Source organism: Equus przewalskii, chromosome 13 (genome assembly GCF_037783145.1).
Source record: "Equus przewalskii isolate Varuska chromosome 13, EquPr2, whole genome shotgun sequence".
Taxonomy (NCBI): domain Eukaryota; kingdom Metazoa; phylum Chordata; class Mammalia; order Perissodactyla; family Equidae; genus Equus; species Equus przewalskii.
This window is the reverse complement of record NC_091843.1, coordinates 1,553,072-1,573,382: the sequence shown is the minus strand read 5'-3', so window position 1 is coordinate 1,573,382 and position 20,311 is coordinate 1,553,072. Positions and strand designations below refer to the sequence as shown.

At 40.1% G+C, this 20,311-nt stretch overlaps 1 protein-coding gene and 1 long non-coding RNA gene across 10 annotated transcripts in view; one reads left to right on the top strand and one right to left on the bottom strand.

The window, feature by feature from the left end:
• The window catches only part of RNF130 (ring finger protein 130), a 106,895-nt gene that overhangs the window by 63,669 nt on the left and 22,915 nt on the right, over positions 1–20,311 (bottom strand). For all 9 annotated transcript variants that reach the window (XM_070570058.1, XM_070570060.1, XM_070570055.1 and 6 more), the window contains exon 2: positions 12,728–12,922. In XM_070570058.1, the coding sequence (XP_070426159.1) occupies positions 12,728–12,922 (195 nt within the window). The remainder of the gene's footprint in view (positions 1–12,727; positions 12,923–20,311) is intronic.
• LOC139075226 (uncharacterized) lies at positions 18,226–19,726 on the top strand. Its single transcript, XR_011525386.1, has 3 exons — positions 18,226–18,316; positions 18,726–18,819; positions 19,441–19,726. It is a non-coding gene; the product is annotated as an uncharacterized lncRNA (long non-coding RNA).

The following is a 20,311-nucleotide window of genomic DNA, read 5'->3' as shown; positions in this document are numbered from 1 at the left end:
AGCACATACTATGATCAAGTTCCCTAACATTCACCTTTCAAAGAGTGGAAAATTACCTTCTTTGAAGTAATAGAAAATGTATATATTGGTCTCTGCCCCTGGTTCCTGGCACAAACCTCCTAAAACTCTTGCAATTTTTCTAAGTGATAAGAGCATTAGGAGCATCTTTCGTTCTAATATTTGGTCTTTGATGCTGGTTCCTGACACACAGCTCCTAAATCCCGTGGAATTTCCTGTGTTCGACAGGAGTGTCTTTTGTTCTAACGAGGCAACTCCTGGACAGCTTCAGGATGGGGGCTGATCACCAGAAAGACCAAGCCATGATGAGAAATTTGGAACTTTCAGCCTCATTCTCCCATCCTACGGGGAGGGGAGAGGAACTGGAGACTGAATTAATGATTGATCATGCCTACACAACGAAGCCTCCATAAAAATCCCAAAAGTATGAGATTCGGAGAGCTTCCAGGTTGGTGAACACATGCAAGTGCTGGGAGGGTGGTGCGCCGGAAGGCCCCTTCCTACATCTTGCCCTCTCTCTTTCTTCATCTGGGACTTGAGATCGGCTTCCGAAGTGGGGGTGGAGGGGAGTGTCGTGGGACTGAGCCCTTAACTTATGGAATCAGATGCTAACTTTAGGTATAGTGTCTGAACTGAACTGAATTATAGGACACGTGGCTGGTGTTGCTGAGAACTGCTTGATACAGGGAAAACCCCACATGCATTTGGCGACCAGGAATGTGAGAGTGAAGCGTGCTGTGTGCGGAGTAAAGAAGACTCACAGGAGTGTTTTTCTACTACACCTGCTCTTGGTTACGTGAAAAGTGCATCTACCCTCAAAGGGCAAAGGAGAATCTTAAAGGGACTAGAGAGAGGAGCCAAACACAGGTAGTCTCATCAAGCTCGTATCAGAGGCGAGACTGGGAAGAGTCACAGGAAAGGAGACCAAGACACTGCTGGTCAAGCAGGATGGAGAATCATCACAGCAGATCATCAGAATACTAGGAAAGGTACTAGTTTCTTAACCATTTTAGGTCACGCATCCCTTAGAGAATCTGATGATAGGGCCCCCTTCTAGAAGGAAAGTTCCTCCACAATTCTGCTAATTTCAGGAGAGGTTCATGCACCCCTCATTTCCACCCCTAAAGCTGATCTGGGCTCAAAGACCCTGAGTTAAGGATGCCTCAGACACTTGCCTTTTAAAGATCTGTGAAACCTTGGCCCAGCTTCTGGGGAATATTAGTGTCAGAGAAAATGCAAGCTTTGGGATAAAACCAAGTGGTGATTGATAAGAGTAAGGGACTAATTAGACTGTAATGATGTAAACACTCAAGGAGAGACGGCAAATAGTGGAACCTCCACCACCACTCCCATCACTCCCATCTCCACCCCGGGCAAACACCGCTCATAAACCAGACCATGGCCTCAGAATCCTGTGCATTTCCATGCCTGGCAGCCAGGATTAACCTGACAGACATAGCAATGAAGTAAAACTTGGTTGTGATACCTGCTTTCACCTGTTTTCTTGAAAACTTTCTCCAGGGTTTTTAATGCTAATGTTAATGCTTTAATGTTAATCAAACTCACTGAATTTGGCTACTGTAATAAACAACTCTATTCTTTCTCCTTTTATTTTGAGAATTTTCAAACCCACAGAACAGTTTTAATACTATGAACCCTCGCACACTTTTTATTTAGATTTGTCAACTGGTAACATTTTACCTTTTTTATGCATTTATTATATGTGTATTTATTTTTGATGAACCAACTGAGAGTAAGGTGCAAACATCATGACATTTCCTCCTGAAATACTTCAGCATTATCTCTTAAGAAAAAGGACACAATGGGTTCATCACTCTCAAGAAACTGAACTCTGATACAAGGCTGTTCTGTAATATACAGTCCGTGTTCAAATCTCTCTGCCTGGTTCTAAAGTGACTTTCAGAATTGTTTGGTGTAGTACCCAGGACCCAATCAGGCCCTGACGCATGGTGTTTGGTTGTCTCATCTCATTAGTCTCCTCTGATCTAATTCAGGTCCTCAGCCACTTCTGGTCGTTCACAACATTGACCTTTTTGGTGAGTCCAGGCCATATCTTTTGAAAATGTTCCTCGATCTGGATTTGCCCATTTCCTCATGACCAGATGTCCAAGGTCAACATGTCTGTAGGAACGCTACACAGGTGATGCTGCGTCCTTTCAGTGCGCCACAGCAGGAAGCACATGCAAGTTTTACCTTTACTGGTGATGGCGAATTTTATCACTTGGCTAATCTGGTATCTGCCAGATTCCTCCACTGTAAACGAATGCGCTTCTTTTTTCTTTTTTTTTTTTTCCTTTTTCTCCCCAAACCCCCCCGGTGCATAGCTGCATATTCTTTGTTGTGGGTCCTTCTAGTTGTAGCATGTGGGACGCTGCTTCAGCGTGGTGTGATGAGCAGTGCCATGTCTGCGCCCAGGATTCGAACCAATGAAGCACTGGGCCGCCTGCAGTGGAGCGAGCAAACTTAACCACTCGGCCACAGGGCCAGCCCCTGCTCTTCTTTTTTCAATTAATAAGCCATCTGTGGGGTGATGCTTTCAGAACATCTAGTTCCCCAGTGATCCAGCACCACTGATGCTCACTTGAAAACAGTTACTACAACTGCATTTGCAAAATGGTGATTTTCTAATGCTACAATTTCTTCCACATTTGTAAAGCGGTTCTGTAATCAGAGGCAGTAACATGTTTTTCTACTTATCTTTTTTCTCATTAAAACAACAGAACTGCTGGGTGGGCAATTTTTCTGTAAAAAATAGCCCCCTAGAAAATTCCATTTTTTAATGGGAAAAAAAGATAAGTAGAAAAATATGGTAATGCTGCTGTAATCCTGACTACAAAATCAATTTTCAGGGGCCAAGGAAAGGAATCTCAGAACTGACCTCCTTTGGGCTCTGCAGTCAGAATGTCTAGGTTTAAATGGTAGCAAGATACTTATTAACCTCTCTGAACTTCACTTTCTTCCTTCAAAAAATGAGATCACCTGCAGGTAATTACGTCACACTTTCCTTGTTTTTGATGACTCTCGGGAGGAAACCAAAGCCCTCCCACTGAATTTTGGAACTCCTACTCCCTCTTCAATTCCTCTGCAGCACCTCAGGATGCACTCAGGCACCTGCTGACCAACAATATGCTCAACTTCCCAGAGTCGGTGCTTAAGCTCAGGGAGTCGCCGGAGTTGGGAAGTATCAGAAATCTGCTCCCCCTACACACAGTCCCCCTTCACCGAGTCCTGGAACGAGTCTCAGGCAAGGCCTGGTCAGCCGGGCAGAGGCTTTAACCCCAGAACTGCAAATCCAGGAAGAGGGAGTATGAGCTGTCTGAGGCACCAGGCCCCAAGTGCAGAGGCGCTTTTACCAGTTTGAAAGCAGCTTCTCTGAAGGAAGAGAGTGTCAGCACGATGGTATCCAGTTGGGACCAACCAAGGTTCCCAAAGCTAACTCGTAATTGTGCTGAAACTTGAACCTGAACCTCCTGCCACAAGGCCAACATACAGGAGCTCAGTGTGTGTGCCACTGAGCGGTTCCACAGTGATTTGATAATTCTTGATGACACCTGGCTGCAGTTTGTACTCAAAAAGAAAAAGGTGTCCTGACCCCTTGTTCCTTCACTCCTCAGGCAGGCAGTTCTTCAATCTCACACAAGGAAGGCTCAGTGCCCAGCACTCAAACGTCAGTTTCTTCTACAATCTCCTGACCGTGTGAACTCATCATGGAATCTCTCTTTGTTTTTTCCACGTCATAAAAAAGAAAAGGTGGTCAGAAGAAAGCCCTCAATGGAAGAGAAAGTCACTTTCTTGCTTCAAGTAGAGAGGCAGAGAGGTAGGGGTTGGTAACGAGGAAGACAAATCACCAGTCACAGAATCTCTTAGTTAAGAGTTTTGGGGTCATCTTCAACAGAATACAGGGCCCTCCTATGAATTACTGACTCTTTAGGTAGCTGGCTCTATCCACAGGTAGCTTTAAGTGTTATAAAGGTTTTCCTTATATGTAATTAAAATCTTGATTCCTAAATGCCCATTCACGGCTCTTGGCTCTCTTCTCTGGAGAAGCATCACCAAACAAATTCTATCTCACTTACTGATGGTATAAGATACCATCAACTGTAAGGTGCATCATTACTGTGTATATCACGGAGAAAAAAAATCCTGTCAGTAAATTTTAAGACGTCATCGAATGTACAAAACACTCCAACTTCAAGTTTACGTCCCAGAATCAATGAAAATTCCTCTTCCACACAATAGTCCTTCATCTTCCCTGGGATTCCACCTCAGTCTTTCCTGCATACTAACTATTCCTATAGTCCCAAATTATTCATTTAAAAAAATAGTTTTAAAGAATCTAATGCTAAGTATCGTATAAAAACATTTTTTCCCAAAACCATTCAAGAGTAAGTTACCGGCATGATGCCTCATCACCACCAAACATTTAGTGTGTATTCACCTATAAACAAAAAACATTTATAAACAGAGTACAACCACCAAAATCAGGAAATTAACACTGATGCATTACTACTGCCTAATCTGAGGGTCCGTTCAAGTTTCCACAATCTCCAATCACGTCCTTTATACCAGTCCAGATCAGAGCCACACGTCGCATTTAGCAGTCACGTCTCAGTCTCTGTCAGTCTACAGCAGACTCTCAGACTTTCCTCGATGCTCATGATCCTGACACTTTTGAAGGTTATAGCCCAGTTATTCTGTAGAATGTCTTTCATTGCACTTATCTGGTGTTTCTCATGGGTGGACTCAGGTCGTGCGCCTCCGGCAGCAACGGCACAGAAGTGACGCGGTGCTCTTCTCAGCGTCTACCACCAGGGGGTGCAGTGTCGACATAGCCCATTACCAATGACATGCATTTTGATCATCTGGTACAAGTGATGTCCTCCAGGCATTTCCACTGTGAAGTTCCTCTTTTTCCCCTCTGTAAGTAATTAGTAAGTATTCTGTGGGGAGGTACTTTGAGACCAGGTAAATATTCCATTTCTCACCAAACTTTCAATTTACTCTTACTTTGTAGATCAGTATGAACTCATAGTCTATTTTATTGAATGGGCTAAAATAGTTACTATCATTCATTTTGATGCTCAAATTCCAAATTGTGCTTGATAAAGCACTGTTTACAGACTTTTCTCATCCTGTTCTTTTTTGGACATCAGTTTTTCAATGTCTTTATTAAAACAAAATGCTAAAATGAACACAATACTTCCAACGTCAAGAGCAGCCTGAGACTGAATCTCCCTCCATCTGAGTATTTTTACGTCCACAGGGATACAGCCCAAGCCTTCAACACATTTTAGCAGACAACGCACACACTAGTGTACACTGAGCTTCCGTGACTGAAGTGCAGGAGGCCTCCACTTGAGCTGCTACTTAAGCCAGGCTCCACAAACACTCGTTACTAGTTTTTGAACCCAACTGCAGATGGACTTAATGAATATTTGCTTTTTGTTGTTCTATGTGTTCCAAGCTTTACCTAGCTGTGTGTCATTTTTATGTTAAGATACTTTTATTACAAGTTTTTGAGAAAAAAGTTCTAAACGGGTGGGAAGGAAAGGTTAAGTACAGAGTTAGGCATTCTACCCAGAGAAGATTTCCATCGAGAAGGAAGCAGCCTATGTTAGCTTTCGCACCAAGCACCAGAACTCTAAAAGCCTTCAAAAATCTGTTTAATCTTTAAAAATCTCAAAGTCTGAGAATTCAGCGAGCTGAAGAGTTAAGAAAATGGACGGTGGATGCTGGGAGCCAGGTTTCTCACTTTTGGAATGGGAGTTTAGAGAGGAGCAAGGGGAGAAAGCTAGAAGGATCCATGTGGTCATGGAGGAGACTTGGAGACCTGAGTAGGAACTCATTCCTAGCTTAATATAGCTACATATGGTTATATATAGAAATATTTATAGATATGTGTATATACAGGCATTAGTACACACACGTATTGCTCTGCTCTGTCAGTTAAGAAGGCCCATAAGCAACACAACCTCAATACTAACAAGCACACCTACTGCCCAGATCTGGGTTTCTAATACCATCTCCAACAAAGGGAAACCAGGGTTCCCTGCAGAAATGGCTGATTCTAGGACTGGGAGAGGGAATATAAACAAGAGGAGCTTGAAATATCTTACAGTACTAGAAAGCAAGAAAGTAATCAAAAAGCAAAACAAACAAAAGAAACAAGACACACATGCTAATGGGAGCATGTCAAAGGACCCAAGAGCCAAGTGAAAGAGCTCGCAATGGCCAAAGCTAGAATAATCTGAGGATAAAACAGTACATAAACAAAGTAGTACTGTATTATAATACAAGGTATAAAATAGATATCCATGAGTCCATTCTGATATAAATAAATGACTGAATAAATAAATGGAGAAGAGACAAATCATCTATGTGGAATAATTCCAAGTAAGTATATAATACTCTGCCCTAAGGAGGGGGAGCCTAACCCCCGACCCCTTAACTGAGGGCTATGCATAGTGACCTCCTTCCAAAGAGTATTGTATGGAGAGACAAAAAGGAACTTGATGGTGGAGAAGTCTGACCAACACTCTCTCAGCCTGGTGGTCAAAGTCAACACCAAGACTGATCACTCCACGTGGGTCATAGGTATGTTGATATGATGTGATGAGACTGGCACTTCACATCTGTAGTCTTTCTCCTAAAAACCCATATTCTCAGTCTAATCATGAGAAAAACATCAAACAAGTCCCAACTGAAGGATATTCTGCAAAATACCTGAAGAGTAGTCCTAAAAACTTTCAAGGTCATCAAAAACAAGGAAAGTGTGAGAAACTGCCACAGACAAGAGGAGCCTAAGGAGACGCGACGACACAATGTCATGTGGGGTCCTGGCGCAAAAAAGGACAGCAGAGAAAAACCAAGTCATCTGAATAAAGTATGCACTGTAATTAATAATAATGCACCAATATTGGTTCATCAATTATAACAAATGCACTATACCAATGTAAGATGTGAATAACGGGGGAAATGGGGTGCAGGGTTTATGGGAATGTTTTGAACTATCTTTGCAATTTTTCTGTAAATGTAAAACTGTTCTAAAAAATAAAGTTTGTTTTTAAAAAAAGACATTACATAAAAGGGAACAACTTCTCATCAGAAAAAATGGAGGCTAGAAAACAAAGAAACACTTCTAAAGTGTTCTGTCAAACCAGAATTCTGTATCTATGTCCTTGAAAAATGATGGCAAGACAGATATTTTCAGACAAATGAATGATGAGAAAATTCATCACCAGCAGATCTGCACTGTAATACATGATACAAAAATTATCTGGGCTGACAGGGAAAGGACACCAGATGGAACCAGAGCTGCAGAAAGGAATAAAGAACACCAGACATGCTAAAATGCTGGTAAACAGAAAACCTATCAGTTTCCTTCATCAGTGCCATTCCCACCCCCTCACCAATGACGGACCCTTTCCAATCCTCCTGTAAAGGTTCCTTGGACTTAGCATTTGACAGTGGGTCTCATTTGGGACAGGGAAGCCCTCCTCGGGAATGTCTCTCTGGAATCTCTGGTGGAAGGGTTTGCATTAAAACAAACATGGAGGGGTGCCACTGACATTTAGTACAGCATGGGCTTAGGGGGCTACCATTCTGTAATGTGACAGCCCTGCTGAGCAAAGAACTATCCTGCCCCAAATACACCCGTCTCCACCCCACCAAAACCTGTGCTGAGGAATGCTGTGAGGCATCAGTCAAGGGGAAGGGAGCCTCACCAGACCTCTAACACGTGCAGCCAGGCTGCGTCATCTTCCTTAGCAGCTGTGCTCGTGGAGCTAACTCAGAGCTTGCAGCTCTAAGTCTAGGGTAATCATCATATGAACAGCCATCAAGTAAACAACGTCTTCCAACCTGTACCCTATGTAACTGATTTCTAACCTGGGATTCAAACCCATCCAGACCCTTTCTGTTATTTCAGCTCCCTCCTCTTCTGCTGCTGGAAAGTAAAGGGTAAGCACAGGAAAGATAAAAAGGTAAAGCCAGTGAGGAGTTCAAATGGCCTGCTCAGGACATGGAGCCTGTACCATCAGAGCTAGACAGGAGGACTGGGAGACAGGCCACCTCAAGAGTCTCACAGAAGGATTGTCACTTCCACTTCAGATTTAGAGAAATAAAGGAAAAATTCAGAGCTTATGCAAAGGTTTTAAAACAGAATCATCAGCAGTTATTTTTTTTAAAGCTATTTTTATTTTTTAAAAGCTACTGCTTAAGTGTTTCAGTTTTAGACTTTTTTTGACAATTATGAATTTTTAAAAAGTGTATGGATCACATGGAAGATTTAGAAGAAATATTTTCAAACTCAGGCAAAAAGATACACACAATTTATACTCTTATTTCCTGTCATTGCAGTACGTTTAAACCGCAGGCTCTATCTTTTTTGCGATAATTACATCCATATTCAATTAGAACCTTTAAACAGTAAAACAAGAGCATGACTCTTATTCATTTTCCTGATGGGCTTCTGGAATAAAGATGATAGATTTACATTAAGTGGTCCAAATTATTGATAGTTAAAGGTATTTTGCAATGTGTTTGTGATTTCTTTTTACTTATTTTCATAAAGTGAATATTCCATATTTTACAAAGTGCGGTATTTTTCTACTCATTGCTAGATAATAAATATAGAGCTAGATGAGTTTTTTTTTAAGAGAATACGATGGGAAAAAGGTGAAGAGCTATTCATCTAATTCTGTCCAGTCAGTCAAAGGAACAATAAGAGGCATTAGATACTGCTGACTGACAGTAAAACAGAAAAGCAACATTATTTGGTTACGTTTATCTAAACTACCTCATCTTCCTTTTAACAATGGAAACAATATACGTGGATTCTTATAGACATACAAACAAAACTATAAAGGAGATGCCCAATTTAACAATGATTTGACACAATTTACGACTGTTAAACAGTAACAGTAAAGTCTATATAAATTTTTTTAAACCAGGAAAATAAATCTTTAACTTTCAGACAAATGTGCACTACCCAAGAGCCAATAACTTCCCCTTTATACTACCACATATCCGCTAGCTACATTACAAAGAACTCATTCAGCTAACTAGAGCTAACAAATAAAACCACAAATGGAGTGGTCTTTCCTGTCAATGAAGTCATGGACACTGCCCTGGGAAAGATGTCCTTCAGTCAACAGATGAAGGGCGTTCTTTAGAACAAACACAAGCAAGCTCCTGAAACATTGTTGACAAGGCAAGAAAACAAAATACTTATCTTTAGCAATGTGGAATTTTAAAATTAGTCATAAAATATATCCTTAGATAGAAAGAAAGCTCAAGGAAATTAAAAGTCTTCATGAAATCATTTCAATGCAGCACAGACTTATTTGTTCAAGGTGTTTTGCTGACCACAGTGGAGAATGGAAAGATAAGACACGAACTTTAACGTAAATTGCAGTCCTTTCCCTACTGTCAGTCAAGTATGCAAATAATGACAACATGAAAGGAAAAGGACAATACTGTCAAAAGGGCACAAAAAGGCACTCCGCAGACTGCAGGGGCCTTGGACTGTAAACTCACTGAGGGTGTGATGCAGGGGTCTTTCTTTTTCAACTCCGATCACTTCATATTACAATGCATAACACAGGTTTCTTTACTCAAATGAAGGGTGGACATAACTGACATGTGAGCAAGGGAGGGCTAAAACATGGATCTCTGAGTCCACTCATTGAGATCTGGAGTTACAGGTTGTAGGGGGGCATCTAGTGACTCTGAGTCAAGGGTCGTTGAACCTCACATGGACAGCACTGGGGATCTGTGGAGGTAGAGAGCAGCAGTGACATCTCAACGAGCCAGGAAAGCAAGCTCTCAGTGCATACAGACTTTCTACGTTGTTGTCCTCTCTGACAGAGATTCATGGCCTTTCCGAGTTAGACTGAGAGTCACAAGAGGCCTTCCCACACAGGAGGCAACTTGACCCATGCCACAGAGGAAGTCAGTGGAAAATCTAGGACTAAAACCTAGCTTTCCTGTCTTTACTTCCTTGTTTCTCAAAGCACGATCTGTGGACCAGTGGCAGTAGCATCACCTGGAAACTTGTTAAAACGAAACAATCTCAGGCTGTATACTAGACCTAATGAATCAGAACCTGCATTTTAATAAGATTCCCAGGTGATCCGTATGCTCATTCAAGTTTGAAAAGTACTCTAGAACATGTATCTAGGCGTGAAACTATTGGATCACAACGTATGAGTTCTTTAACAATATCCAATAGTGTCAAATTTCTCTAGCTATTGTACCAGTTTACTTTCTTACATCATCCTTTCTAATTTCCTATGTATCTACTTAGAACAATTTTAAACAAAAATCATTCTAAAAATAAAAAAAAAATTTCAATTTCAATTCTCAATTTTCCCTTTCTTAGAATCCTCAGATATTCTCATACTTAAACTCTCACTCAAGCTACTTCTCTCTGGTTTTGTGTGTAAAATAACATCAGTGGGAAAGAAAAATATATTTTGTTCACTAGAATTTCTCCCTCTCCATTCTCTTCATGTTTTCAGTAAGAAGAAATCACTATAGAATGGTTAGATCCAAAATTTCAAACTGTTTTTCTTTCCTCTAAAACAGCTGAGGAGAGCAAACTGGCGCCTGCTCTGAGACCACAGCAAAAAAACCACTGTCTTGAATCCAGTGTCCTACACAGACATCCAACTAGGGTAGACTGCCCCTAATCCTCCTTAGGTTTCCCTGAAGAAAAGTTATGGGTGATCTCTGGATGATGAAAATCACACATGCTCTCTATTTTACTCTTTGTGCTTTTCTTTAGTTTCAGGCTTTTTTAATGAGCATGTATTACTTCTGCAATTAGAAAAAACACATGTTAGTTCTAAAAGGCTTAATTTGAAAGGAAGAAAAGTCACAGAGCAATAAAATTTAAATCCATCTGCATTATTCTATCAAGATACACACAAAAGTATCAATGACTCAATTAGAGTGAACAGGTCTTTGTAAGATAACTATCTAAACATCGATTATGTAAAAATTAATTATATGATTAAAAGTTAATTCTTTAAATAAGTCATTAATCTTTAAAATTTTTACAAATGCAGCACTAAACTTTATGTAGGCTTCAACGTTGAGAGGGAGATTGGTGACCTGAAAGGACATCAACAGGCATGGGTCTGAGCCCTCTTCTGCCTCACCTGCTGCAGCCTCCTGGTCTGTAAGAGGGGGTAAGTATCTGTACCATACGTGGTAATGGCAAAGGCTGTCCAAGAAAATATAAATAAAAAGGCTCCTACACATCACATGTCATCAGGGAAACACAAATTAAAACAACCTATCAGAATGGCCAAAATACAGAACAGCTGACAACACCAAATGCTGCTGAGGATATAGAGGAAAAGGAACTATCATTCACTGCTGGTGGGGATGCAAAATGATACAGCCGCTGTGGAAAACACTTTGGCAATTTCTTATAAACTAAACATCCTCCTAGTATACAACTCAGCAGTTGTGCTCCTTACTATTTACCCAAAGGAGCTGAAAACTTATGTCCACACAAAAACCTGCACACAAACATTTATAGCAGCTTTATTCATGATTGCTAAAACTTGGAAGAAATCAAGATGTTCTTCAGTAGTTGAATGGATAAACTTTGGTACATTCAGACAATGGAATATTATTCAGTGCTGAAAAGAAATGAGCTTTCAAGCCCTGAAAAGATAGGGAGGAAACTTAAATGTGTATTATTAAGTGAAAGAAGCCAGTCTGAAAAGGTTATATACTCTATGATTCCCACTATATGACACTCTAGAAAAGGCAAAACTGTGGAGACAGTAAAAAGATCAGTGGTTGCCAGGGGTTAGGGAGGGATGAATAGGCAGAGGAGAGGATTTTTAGGGCAGTGAAAATAATACCATAATGATGGATACATGTCATTATGCATTTGTCCAAACCCACAGAATGTACAACATGAAGAGTGAACCCTCATGTAAACTATGAGATCCACTGTAACAAATGTACCACTACGGTGGGGGACGTTGATAATGGAGGAGGCTGGGCATGTGTGGGAGTAGGTGGTATATGGGAAATCTCTGTACCTTCCACTCAATTTTGCTGGGAATCTAAAACTGCTCTAAAAACTAAAGTCTACTAAAAAATAAAAACCAAAAAAAGCCCTTAGCAGAGTGCCTGCTACATACATATATATAGTAAGTGCTCAATAAATTGAAACTATTGTTATTAAAACAGTTACATTATAAATATCCTGTTTCCACAAGAAATGAAGAAATATTGTTACTACTGTAATTATATTAATTACTAAGTCAGTCTCAACATTTATCCTGATAAGATAAAAAAGCTTCTTTCTCAAACAGGTAATCTTTGAGAATCCATGACATAACCTGGACAAATGATTCTAAATCTAACAGAGTATTTTTCAAAGTTATCACATGAAATTCAGAAATGTAAAATGACTAAGATTCAATCACAGCCAGTTACTTAGTAAGTGCAAAGTTACAGGCTCTTGTGGTCATTATTTAAGAAAAAGAAAAAAATTCAACTAAGGGAAAAAGACATGCATCTCAACAGACAAATGGTAACACCAAAAATAAATACAATAATAGAATTATGTTGAAATGATATGGTTTTAGCGGAGGTAGAATGCCTACCTATAAAGCAATGATTTCTAGGAGGAATAATAAAATCTACAGCCTTTTTGGTTTACCTGGATGAGTCATGGTGACTGGCTCCTCTTTGGATTTATTATTGTAGATGACTACAGCAACTGCATTGTGGAGAGCAGCCCGTGATATTTTTTCTTTAAATGTGCAGTTTCCTCTCTGTAGCAAAGCAATCCACTGTTTGATATTAGGAGGGACAAAGAATCGTGTTTGAGGATCACAGCCCAGATGATCAGCAACTAAACAGAAAAGAAAAAATTAATTTTTTCTCAAGATAAATGAAATCAATCAAGTCTATATCAAAGTGCTCCACTATAGCTCTGAAGCACTTCAAGCAGCTCACTGCCAACAGAACTATGAATACACCCACAGAGGACAGCACAATATATCCAAATCTGTATCTGTACAGGGAGAGACACTCCATTAAACCGTTACCTATAATGCAAAACAAAGCAGTGAAAAATTCTACTTAACTTTATAGATTAACAAAAATAAAAAAGACTGATACTATCCAGTGTAGGTTAGCGAAGAGAGGAGGAAGAAAAGGCAAAGACAGAAAACCCCCACAAACCCAGGTGACTGACCTACTCGTGACTTCTGCTCATTCATCTGCACTTACTCGTCTCTCCACACCCCACCTCCGACCACCACCGCCACCAGGAGGAGATGATTGTGCATGGGGTAAATGAGGAAGCCAAACTAATCTCTGATTCAGTTACCAAGCGGTCTTGGTGAAATTCAAGCATGCTTGAACAAATTTCTTAAGTAGTGTCTAAGGAAATTAGTTCAGTTTTGGCTTATATGTGCAAGTTTAAGTAGCTAAAACAACATGAAACTAGAATAAATAGATTATTCCTCTAATTAATATTTATTGGTAAAAATTACTCTACCATGCCACGTTAGGATACATGTATAACTTACCATATTCACTAGTTTAACAAGATACATGAAGACACCAAGACTATCCTTTGGGACTACAAATTACACGGCCATTGTTCTAGATTTGGGGGGACAGTTTGTTTCGAATACTCTAAGCATATTTGAATGTGTCAGGGCAAGGTCCTCAATTTTTGATTCTGCAAATATGGTCATCATAGCTCTGGCACCCTTTGTAAATCTTAAGAAGCCACCCCCGGCTGCTCTTCCCATTCCCATCCTCACATTTACAATCAGTTGAAATGAAAAGGAAGGGCAGTCCAGAGGAGGAAAGAAGTCACAAAACGTAAGTTTGAAGACTGCCCGTACGCAGTGCCAGAGGACAGCAGGCCCAAGCCTCCTGGAGGCAGTCACTGCCAGGACTTGGAGAGGGGAACACAGCACACCAGGGTAACACCAGAAGCAAATAAATAATGAAAATACTACATAAGTATTAATCAATAACAAAGGGTATAAAGAGTTTCTATGAAGACAACACCAGCGGGAAAACGTTTGCCTTCCACACCCACTGAAGCACACTGCTTAGCAAAGAAATGAAACTGCTTATACTACTTAAGGAAACTGTAAAATGCAGAGATGCCACTAACTTCAGAGAAATGTTACATCTATCCTTCCCGTTTGACTAATACCTTCCCCCAAATTCTCTTACTATCATGGTGAGGGACTGCAATGAGAGCGTACTTCTCTCAGAGGTCTCCTAATACACAGTAAGTGGGGGAGAAATGATTTCACAATCTGTTGTGACTGATACTGTCCACAACTATGACTCATCCTCTTCCTCAGTTTCTGCATCCTGAAACTTCAGTCCTTTCTCAATCAAATTAAATAGAGAGGAAAAAGCCAATGCCGCACTTTTAGGAGTCAACTACTGAAAGACAGTCAGGCGCTGTGGAACTCCGAAATTCTGAGGCCGACTGTTCACGCATCCAGTGATATCTGTTTCACAGATAATTACGCTATTTTAAAACATATGCATTTAGGCGATGTGTTATGATAACCTCATTGTTTTGGGAAAACTTCCAATACCATATCCAAATAGGGAGCAATCAAAGAACTGGTTTGAAGTGTTTCATTTGTTATTTTTCAAAACACACTGCTACACAAACCATGAAGAAAACGCCAAATCAAGACTATTTAAAGAATCTGTACACTTGTCTTCTGTGAAACATTCATTCGTTTTTCTGGGACTTACTCCGTCCTCCCTAGGATCTCAGAGCATTCACAGTGTAAAGAGGAAATAACATAGTCATGGAACCAGCAAGACCTGGGGTCCAAATTCTAGATAAACTGCTTACTCGCTGAGCAGCTGGCATAGGTTCAATTCTCTGATCTTCAATTTTTACTAATTTACAAAGACTGAAATACAATTCTTATCTCACAAGAGTTATATATGTGAAAAAGTCTACAATAATCCCTCTACTCTTGAGTGCTTAAAAAAATTAATTCCGAAGGAGGGCTTTAAAACCCTCTTAAAGGAATCCCTGCCCACTAAGAGGCTGGGAACAACTGAGGATCAAAACAAACTGCAGCAACAGACTGTATCAGCAAAAGTATGTCCCTGTTCCCCAAATTCACCAAATCATGATCCATAACAGGTCTCTGAAAACATTTGCATGAGAATATGCAATAATAAGCAAGAATAAGATATTCAAGTTCCTGTTCAAAGCAGTTTTCATTATCAGAAAGAGAAAATAAGGGATTTTCACAATCACTTAATACTGCATATCCTTATTTTATTTATCTCTTCCTGTAATTAAAAAAATAACTTGAACAATGAAAATGATGTTAACAGCTCTAAAAAAACTCCCCAAGAAGACTGATGACTGTCTGTGATTAAGTGGCACTACTTCAACACTTAATATCAGTTGCTTATACTTGAAGCAGTTTATTAAGTACAGAGTATGACATAAAAACCTATGTAATTATGAACCATTAAAATTTGTCAATAGTGATTTTGCTCAAATTCAAAATCATTTTACTTCTGATTTTTTTTACCTGCCAAACTCAGAAGTGGGCAGTGCCTCTGACTTCTTTGCATTTATTAGTTACGGTGTCAGGAAGTTGTTAGAATGTATCATGAAAATGTGAATTTATAGATGATATAAAATATTGTATTACAATATCTTACAATTTTGTCAATTATACCTCGATAATGCTGAAAAACTATTATATTACAGAGAAACTTAACTTCAATTTTTTTTCTGTAGGGCCCTTCCTGCTGAGTCCAGAAATAGTAACAAGACTTTTATTTACTCCTTGACAACAACCAATTATGGAATCCTCACCTCAAAGAATATTAACTTAAATGCTCAGAAACACATTAAGTACCAAAGAGAAATACAATGGAACCAAACACCCTGGTTTTGAATCTTGAACCCCTAAATGTACTGAAGAGGCACGCCTGACACAGAAGTGAAATGGCCACAAGGTGGTAGGAAGCACCAACGTGAAGTGCGCTTAGAAACTTAGGAAGGAAAAGAGCAACACAGTGCTACAGCTGTAGTGGGAGTTGGTACCTAAATGGAGCCCTGGAAAACTGCTCAAGTGGAAAGGAGAGGGGTGCGGACGTGACGAGCATGAGAACACTGAACAAAGATTAAGCCTTTCTTGAACTCTTATGAAAATCAAATAAGATGACACATAAGCAAAAATACAATGCTATACGATAATCGAAAAGAAGACCTCATCTGTAATGGGAAAAAGAGGAAGAATATTCTGGCACAAAGAATATGTAAGTATTTAAAGAGTTCCCTGAGTGAATAAGTAGATAAATAAATACAATCTGTCTTCCCTACTCCAGCAGCCTGTACTCTCCACCTTGATTCACTTGACTTAAAAGACCTCATCTCTTTATTTTGAGGTCATAATGGGTTATATTATACATTGTGAAATTTCAGGTGCACATTATTATTTCTCCATATTCTGTATAGACTGCATTGTGCTCACCACTAATAGTCCATGGTTTTTACCTGTCACCATATCTATGTGCCCCTTTACCCTTTTTGTCCACCTCGCACCCCTCTTCCCCTCTGGTAACCACTAATCTGTTCACTTTGTCCATGTGTTTGTTTATCTTCCACAAACGAGTGAAAGAAATCATGCAAGCCCTCATCTCTTAAAAGTGAAAACACCCCACCTAATAAGTACCATTCACCATGTTACTGTGTGGGTAACGTTTCCTTCCAGCCCCGGGACCCAACAATCTGCTACCGCTGTGACAGTCATTCGGGGCTGGGGCACATGATGGCAGGTGGCTGACTTTTCCAGGCGCACAGTGCAGTTGCCCAACACACCTCTCGCTCTCCGAGCCTGTATGTCTTGTTTCCTCCACCAGAAATACCAATCCCACCACTCCGCTGCTGACCACCTCCTAAGCCTCACGTTCCACTGAGATATCTTCTCCGAAACACCTTCTCACTCTCCTGAGGCTGAGCTGGCGTTTTATTCACGTTTCCATGGCATCCTGAGCTCACATCTGTTTTGCCATTTACCGTACCTCTATTGGCAAGTGGCCCTTTATTCTGAGTCTCTCCTGGCGTGTGAGACCCAGCATCTCCTCCAATATGTATGGCACATAGTGGACGCTTAACCTACTTGATGAAGGGAGAAAGGGAAGAACGACAGAGAGAGATTAAGCAAGAACCGACAGGAAATTGTGGGTGCCGAAGACCTCTCTGTTTTACATGGTAATGCTCTGCCTGGGGTAATGTTTTCTATCAGCTGTTTCCTGTAAAATAAGTAAAAATAAAAATAAGCCCAACTAGTTACCCTGGATTTAGATGTTTCCATTGTCAGCTATGTTCTGGTTATTTGCTCTCTTATTTCCATACTAGATTATAATCTTCTTACTCTTTAGATTTCCTGTTTCTACCTTGTCTTTTCTTATTCTCCCTTTGTTAAATTCTATGATACAAAGGAAAAAATACGATTCTTTATTTTTGTTCTCAATTTCTTAATTTTATTTTAATGTTCATTACTGGACTTAAATGTGTAGCTTTCAGCCTTTCATCCACTTCCATGGATATAACTTATTCTCTTCCTATTTCTATACTTTCATTTAAATCTAACATCTTATTTCTTTTTATTAGTTATCTTCATCATTTGTTTAGTCTTGTTGAAATGTTTTACTCTTCTCTCAATTTTTTGTTAACTTATTTTTAAGTTTTAATTTTCTCTTAACCCTATATCCACTTTATTCCTCAAATTTTTTTATCCCCTCTTTCCCCCTACTCCACTTCTATTACATTTTTCCTTTCTGGCAGGAATTGTTCCCATAATGGCCAGCAAAAATGACCTGGATCCCTTTTTGATTCTCAGGAACCTTATATTAATGATAATTCTCTCTTTTTCTTTTTCCTTTCATTTAAACCTGCTGGTCTCTTCCTTTTTAAAAATAAAGAAGAAAAAAAGAGATATCTCAAAAGACTCCTCTTTACTGCCACTTTTTCAAGAGCTGCCTGTATCTGCTGTTCCCATCTCCTCAGTCCCCTCATTCCTCACCACATTTTCATCTCAGCATGCAGCCACTACACAAAAAGTGCTCTGACTAAAGTACTTGAGGTCATAATGGGTTATATTATATATTGTGAAATTTCAGGTGCACATTATTATTTCAACCAACAACCTCAAGCACCAACAACCTCAGTGCTGCTAAATCCCAGAACACTCCGTCCCCTCCAAACTGATGACTCAGCAAGGTCTGGCTCAGCTGAGCACTGCCCCTCTCGGCTCCCAGGTCCTCACCCTCTGGGCTCTCCTCCTCTTCCTCCTCCACAGCCCTCCTTCCTAGTCTGTACCGACTCCTCTCCCTCTACTTGAACCTTCAATGTTGACATTCCAGAGCACTCAGACTACTGGGACACAGATCTAGGACTCTCTGGGGTTAGAATTGATGGTACACTTTTTTCTTCCTGGAATAATGAGGCTTACTAACATCTCATGTCAATCAGCCCTTTTCTGAGAAACTATCTTTTATTTTTTTACTTACATAAATCCACAGTTCCCAATACACACAACTAAATCGGGTCAATAGTATGCTAAGAATCAGGAGAGGAATATGGAAAATTGCACACACAGAAGGGATCCATTCCCTCCCATTCCAAGCAGAAACTGTTCTTGATCTTGAAGAACTAAGAGGCCTTCTTGAATGTCTACACTGGTGCACACGGATGAAGACATGGAAGGGTATCTCTGTAGGCAGGTATGTGGACACTCTGTCTAACCAGTTTGTTTCCAGGCTGCTTTGCCTCACTTCCAGGCAAAGCCATGGGATCACCTTGGGGTCTGAAGTGAACTCCATTTGTTGCCAAAAAACAAAAACAGAAACCTTAGTTAATTCAAGCATCTACAGATCACCTCTACACAGCCATATCCATTAAGTGACATTTACTTGCGCCCCACCTCCAGCGGGGAGGGAGACAGATGACGATCAAACATGAGTCACATAGAAGTGAGAACTCAAATTACATTTGAAGGAGAGGCCTCCTCTCTGTTTCCTCTGGGATGTGAACAAGGAAACATATGACTCCCGCTGTTGCTAGCAGCCACTGAGAAAGGGGGATCAATCTTAGGATGAAGTTAAAGCTAACTATGAGGGCAAAGGAAAGAGATCGAAAGGAAAAGGAACCCTGGTAGCACTGCTGAGTGCTGAATCCTTGAGCCCTGACCACAGCCCTACCTTTAAGCTTCTAGCTCTAAGACAGGGTAAATGTCCTCAGTATTTGTAGGCAATCTAAGCAGGAGTTTGTTACTTGGAGCACTTGTGCTTGTGCGAGTCAAGCAGCAGTGGTCAAGGCTGGGGTGTTATCTCTTAACCCACCAGGATCTACATCTGGCAACTCAAGCCCACCAAGGCGGTCAAACCTAAGGAGCAAGCGTCCTTGGAAAAGTTCTTTGACACAAGGAGGCAGCCAAGATGCCAAACCTTTGCCTCCTTCCTTCCGTCATTGGAGGGAAGGGGTAGCTGTTTGGGAGAAAAGAGTTTTGTTTGAAGACTGACATCCAGAGCACAGGTTCTTGATAAGGATCCATATGCAGAATCAGGGGGTCAGCGAAACTTGGATGAGGGGAAATCATCTTTATTTTCAATAAACTCTAACTGAAATCTAGCATTTTCTTCATCTATGAATGTAGACAATAAAACATCTATAACTCTATAACCAATAGCAATTAACATTAGTTATTACAGATATCACAAAATACTGCTAATTAATCAGACTCACCGCCAGAGCTTGCAACACAACGTGTCAATAAAGCACATATATTACTATGTCAAAACTATCTGAAACACTCTGAAATCAGGTTTCAGTGCACTTGGTCTCCTTTAATCCTATTTGGCATTTGTTATTCTGAGAAGCAGTCTACAGGTTTTTCTTCACTAGACTGCAAAAGGTGTCTCAATTGCCAGGTTTCGTCCATCCGTACTATTTACATGACATGTTTAGATCTGTTTCTTTACTTTACTTTGTTCTTATCTGCCCTGTTATTCCTAAGCTTCTTTATAACTTTTGCCCCTCCTTCTCTGCTTCTGAATGCACTGATCAAATTTTCTTTATTCCCCCCTTTTCCTACATTTATATATTTAAGTTCTACTTTTTTGTGGTTATCCTTAAAACGTTAACATACACACCTGATGAGAAGTTTACATTTAACCAATATCTCTATTCTCTTCCTGAATAACACAAGGCTCTTAA